The sequence below is a fragment of the Etheostoma cragini genome, chromosome 3 (genome assembly GCF_013103735.1).
Source record: "Etheostoma cragini isolate CJK2018 chromosome 3, CSU_Ecrag_1.0, whole genome shotgun sequence".
Taxonomy (NCBI): domain Eukaryota; kingdom Metazoa; phylum Chordata; class Actinopteri; order Perciformes; family Percidae; genus Etheostoma; species Etheostoma cragini.
Window position 1 is genome coordinate 25,100,300 of NC_048409.1, and position 6,000 is coordinate 25,106,299.

Sequence of the window (6,000 nt, forward strand, 5' to 3'; positions counted from 1 at the left end):
AGTATAAAGTATTATGTAGCAGGAAATGGAAATACTCACGTTCAACTACATCAGAATTGTTCTTAGAGTATTTGAGTGAATGCACTTAGATACAGTCCACAGAACATGCACAATATAGTTATATCCATCATGACCTTGGCCTGGTAAGCAGGGAGAAAATGGATAGATGGGTTGATGTTTTTCAGGGACTTCTTTCTGTTGTCAATTATTGTTATTAGTACATGTGTTTTCTTTTTGTTCTTTTTTAGTTTATAAAAATAGTTGCCAGTGTAACTGTTAACGAGTTTTTCTTTTTGAGATAACGATCCTCCAGTTGATTTGATTCTTTTAAACTGCATCTGCTCAAAGCAGAATTTTGTATCATTGTTTTTTGCTTCATAGCTTTGTCATGCTGCATATTAATTTACAACACAGTCACAGTGTTGTTAATTCACAGTCCATGAATGATTGAAGTGCCTTTAATCAAAAATAAGTGACCAGATTTTAATATCTGACTACACAGAAGTAATTCCACTGCGTGCAAGTTAAATATTAACCTGATCCAGTCAACTCAAGGGACTTTCCAGGTGTGTTTCACATTTTTCTTTGACCTGATATAGTCTTTTCCACTGCAGTGCCTGTCATAACTTGGTCATGTGAACTTAGGGACTTGCATGGACTTGTGTGATGACAGAATACTCACACAAGCTGGATATTCCTTCGTCCGCTCTCACTGTTTGGCCATTTATTCAGCAATAGCAGCTGTGCAAGCACTGCAGTTTATTTCCTCTTAAAATGTTTGTTTCAGTCTTCTCAGGTTAGATCATGCTCTGGTAAAAGGACAACCAGCATAGTCCACCTACTTTATGCACTGCGTGCAACACACACACACACGTGTGTGTGTGTGTGTTTGTGTGTGTGTGTGTGTGAAGTGAGCAGAAACAGAGATTGAGAGAGTTTTAAAACAAAGGTGAAAGTGAAGCCATAGCCCCCAGAGCACATTTATTTGCTCTGCAGGTTCAGGCGTGTTTCAGGCCCTTTAAGGCTTGGCATGTACACACAGGTCAAGACCAAGCGGCGTTGGAGCCTGACAGGCTTATACTACAAACATACACACACACACACACACACACACACACACACAGACACACACACACACACCCACACCCACACCCACACCCACACACACACACACACACACAGGCCATGACCTCAATGTGCACAACAGTAGCCACAGCCCTGCAGATCAAATGTGATGACAATATGCTATATGTATGCTAGCTGCTATGTAGAGCATGTTTAAGCTGCTAAATGCTCCACTATGTTCAACAGCTAGTCTCTTACTGTATCTGTCTTCTGTGAATTAAAACAGTGAGACTGAAATAAAATAGTAAAGTTGTGTTCCGTGAAAAACTAAACAATGAGAATGATGCTCCAATCTGGCACTGTGATTGATACTTTTCATTTTACAAATACAGTCATTACACTATTAATGAACACATATTTATTGGTGCAGCTTTAAGTTTACTTTACTTAGTTTACTGGTTACAATAGGTTTAGGTGTAGCTATATTATTTTTGTTATTAGTGGTATTATCAATAGTCCTGGTTTGAATGCAGCACTTTAGTTGTCCATGGTCTTGTAAGCTTCTCCACCCTAACAGGAATTAGGGTCTAAAGAAAACAATGAGGGTTTGTAAGTTTTGGGACTTTGCAAAAAGGTAAACTGGTTGAAAACCCCTGAGCGATGAAACTTATTGTTCAAAGGAAAATTCAACATTTGAACATTTACATTTTAGGAATCATCTGTCTGAGCGTTCCAGTTTTTTGTTATTAAAATTGTTTCAATTGACTATGCTTGTTAACGGAGTCTGCCTTGTCTCTTTCTGCCTCGTTTAGCAACTTCTTTTTTTAAGTGCAACCCATCCTCTACCCCCCCCCCCCCCCCCCCCCCCCCCCCCCATTCTACCTGCATAAACATATACTCCTACAAGACTTTGCCCTTGGGAACCTTCTGGAGGAATTTGTGTATACTATGGTATAAAGGTCGCTTCTCTCCTATGCACAGTAAGATGTAATCTAACTTGACATATTTACTCTTTATGAGTATAAGGCAAAGCCTTTAGTCTTTTATCTTGTTGAAACTCTTTAAAACAAATCATTACATAATTAGGAATAGAAAGTCAGTTTATTGTAAAATACAGACGTGTTGAACATAGATCCATAGATTCATAGATCTAGGCAAGACACTTTTTGTGAAAGTCAGGTAGTAGGATTAACGGGGTTTAGGATCCTCTGTGTCTTTCGGGCATGTGTAGTTAGCATGAAGCTCAGTTAGGAATCCACTGTCTGGGTCAGTAGCGAAGTTACTGATTGAGATACCAGCCCAAGTTGTTAAAGTGTATTGTAAGCAATTGCGACACAATTAGTGCTGAAACCCAGCCCACAGGCTAAACTGCAGCTTACAGTGAGAAATAACTGTTGCATTCACTGACAGGTGGCTTATATCATGTCTCTCTCAGCTTTTCCTCTTTACAAAAAAAAAAAAGGTCATCTATCTGCACTCTGGCTGACATACTGCTGAAGAAAATCCATACTACACTTATTTAAACACCATTGTATCTGAGTAAATATCTCATTATTAACAAACACAAGCCTGAGCTCTCCCCTTTTTGCATCAGCTATCTACATTACACCACACTTTGCATCACTCACTGCACACATTCAAAGTCCAGTAGCACACAAAAGTCAAGTCCCAAAGCGAAGTAATGGACGTGTTGGAACTGTCATGACAACTAATTTGACGATGTAAGTGTGGGATTTTTCTTTGCTCTGTGTCGTACATTGCTTAGCATCTTAGCATGATGTTCAGGACAGCATGAGGGGCAGTGCTAGTAATGTAGTTAAGCAATGTTTTTTTTGGAGTTACTCACACAAACCTTTATGATTTTAATGTGCACCAAACTTGTGATATGCATTTTTTCCCTGTAATGGAAGTGGTTTGCTTTCTTATCATCATTGCCTGTGAATTGCAATTTACAACACACAGGCAACTCATTTCAAAAGTTTATCACTTCCAAAGTAGGTGTAAGTTATTATATTTTAATTTTGAATTCCTACAAAATAAAAGACATTTTAATGTAAAAGGAATTATGGCATTTTTGCACTGAAACATGCAGCCGTGTTTCTGCTTGTGGTTTTTTATGCGTTGCTGGTCAGTGAACCTTGAAGTACATGCAGGTGTTTCCCTCATGCCTGCTTGATAGACAACCAGGCCAGTTTCACGCTCAGCGTTAACCCAAGATGGAATTACATTTTTTGTTTCTCTTGATGTAGAAATATGCATAGACAATAATGTTAAAATCAACTTATCTGAAATCTTTAAATGAGGAGTAAACCTCTTCAGAAAGAAGGAAAATGCAGCCAAGCGGAACAACAAACTGTTGTTTCTGTTTTGTTAAAAAACATTTGACAATTCTCTAAAATTTAGAGAACCCTAGTATCAACAAATAATGTCAGCTGTTAGTCTTCCAGATCTCATTCTTGTTGGCCCCCAATAAAATTGTAGTAAGTGATATAAATCTTACCTAAATCTTTGAAGTAAAATTCAACGTATTTATGTTTTAGCAAAACCTGTCATCTTAGCTTGGCTAACTGTCTTTCAAACCTCTTTCGAGTCTCGAAAAGAGGAAGCACAATGAAATGACAGTGAAATGACTGGAAACAGCACAACTGCCTGCTGTTTCAGAACTATACTCCATCTAAGCACACTTTGTTTTACATTTAGTTTGCACCTGTCTAAAACAATGAACAACAACATCTACATATGTTTTAATTAACGGTGAGATGTCTCTATTTACAGCCATCCACTCTACATGTAAATACACATAAACATATTGTACTGTAAAATCTTACCCCAATTTATCTTGTTTTTGTGTATTTTAGCCATGACTGAGAGACACCGACTGTGGTTAAATGCAAGCTGGCTTAATACTTTTAATACTTGCATTTTATAGGATTTCAGCACAGGCTATAAAGCTGTGTTTGTGTTCAAACCATGGTCCCATTACCATCAACAACAGCAGGGTCTCCCTGCTCGTAGCTTTGCAGTTGCCAGGAGTTTATAGTACTTTAGGGCAAGTGCACTAAAACTCCAGTCGATTCCTTAAGAACAAGTGAAGTGGGAGCAGGTGTTGTGTCAGTCTGTCATTGTTGATACGCCTTCCCCCTTACCTTAACCTTAACCTGAACCTTATCCCTAACCCCAGCCAGCTGGAAAACACTTTCACAGCCAATCAAAGGACAGTGAAAATAATACGTTTTTGACTTGTTGGATCATGCTGTAGGCACTTGTGGTGTGATTGTTTGACCAGCACATTAACTTGAACAAGATATTGACTCACCTTTTTTTTCAGCTGAGACATTTGACTGAAACCAAACCTGCTGTCTCTTATCAAGATCTTCTGATATTCCAGCACATACACTGCAAGCTGGTCTAATTCTCTTCTCACATGCCTAAACAGGCCAGCATCTGCAAACTCGAGTGTTCAAAATACCACAGCCAGAAATGGCAGCCAGTAAGATCCGGCTGTAGGGCTCATTCACTCTCCAAGCCCCAACTGCAAGTTTATTTCATCTCAGCAGTATCAGGTCATTTTCATGTTACAACACACTAGCAACGGTGTTGAACTATTTCATATGGTTCCCAATGTCAGTATTAATGGGAGAGGTAAGTCCAGGACATACTGTAGTTAGCCCAACTTTTTAACCTGCACTCAAATGAAATGTTTTGAGGGAGAGCAAATTCTTGAGGAACAAAAGTTTAGCCATCCACAAAGCAGTTTGGTGCAACATGTCTGGCTTTGAACAACCAGTTAAGTTGCCAGTTAAGTGTGCACAGCGATTGGTTTAGTTCAGCACAAGGAATCTGAAGCTGGCAGCCTCACTGCAACAACAAGACTTGGGGAAGTTGCACATGGCAAGATCATGACAAAACATAACAAATCATTTGATTAAAATACATCTAAATGTATCAACTTTCAGTGTGTTGTTTTTGTATAAAATCAAGAGCTTTTCCTAATGTCTTCTGCGTAACTTAGTTTGATAAGGAAGGCTGGAAAGGAAGTTGGCCATACACATACAAAAACATTATTTGCATCAGCTATTTTTTTAGTGTATTGTCATTTATTTGTCTGTGATGCATTTATATGTTATCCTCCTTCTGTTTCATCTTGTTGCATACCGTAGCCTTTTTGTTTCTCTTTTTAAAATGTTTTATCTCTTGCAGTCATGATTCAACTTAAACACTGAAACTTTATGCATGAGGGAGATTTGTGGTGAGCGCTGACATCCCAGGGGTATAGCAGGCCAGCTTCAGGCTACTATAAAACACGTCAGTCACCCGCCACTTTGATTTTCTTCAGTTTAACTATATGACATAATCCAGATAAGCAGTATGCACTGGGAGAAATGTAAGTACAACACATAATTTCTGTTTTTTTCTATATAATACGCAGTAACTGTAAAATCTTGCAAATACTTGCTCCTTCATGCAGATTGCCATGGTGTTATATAAAACTAATTTATTGATTTAAAAAATTGTTTTAAATCTGCTTCGATTTCATTGAAGGTGGTAAAAGAGCAGCAGGACATTTTCTAAAAATTTAAAACCAACACAAATTTTTCAAATAGGGGTTTCACCTGTGTATACATTACAGATCAAGTACACAAAATTCCATAAACACAATATTATGTATGATAATATGCAAGTCAGTACAATAGCCTTGCAATACATGCAACCTTTGTCTAGCGCAATTATTTTTTCTTCTCATCCATGTCCATTAAGAATAATAATCTGGTTGAATGTTTAAGATCTGAGGTTGTTGTTAGGGGATAAAATTTGATCAAGGTCAACTTTTCCGATGTATTTTGGGCCAATTGCAATAATTAATTGACTGTTTACTGAAAAGAAATGTAAAATGTAGTGTTGCGGATGGATGTGCCCAGTGCTCGGTTGCCCCCC

The 6,000-nt window shown here is 38.1% G+C and overlaps 2 protein-coding genes across 2 annotated transcripts in view; one reads left to right on the forward strand and one right to left on the reverse strand.

The window, feature by feature from the left end:
* Positions 1 to 6,000, reverse strand: part of zgc:113279 (uncharacterized protein LOC553749 homolog) — a 35,619-nt gene that overhangs the window by 22,646 nt on the left and 6,973 nt on the right. Inside the window, exon 2 of the mRNA XM_034865955.1 lies at positions 4,740 to 4,747. The gene's annotated coding sequence lies outside the window, so the exon portion shown is untranslated. The remainder of the gene's footprint in view (positions 1 to 4,739; positions 4,748 to 6,000) is intronic.
* LOC117940817 (POU domain class 2-associating factor 1) overlaps positions 5,204 to 6,000 on the forward strand; it is a 12,946-nt gene continuing 12,149 nt past the window's right edge. The window contains exon 1 of the mRNA XM_034865963.1: positions 5,204 to 5,449. Coding sequence (XP_034721854.1) covers positions 5,434 to 5,449 — 16 coding nt within the window. The 5' untranslated portion in view covers positions 5,204 to 5,433. The remainder of the gene's footprint in view (positions 5,450 to 6,000) is intronic.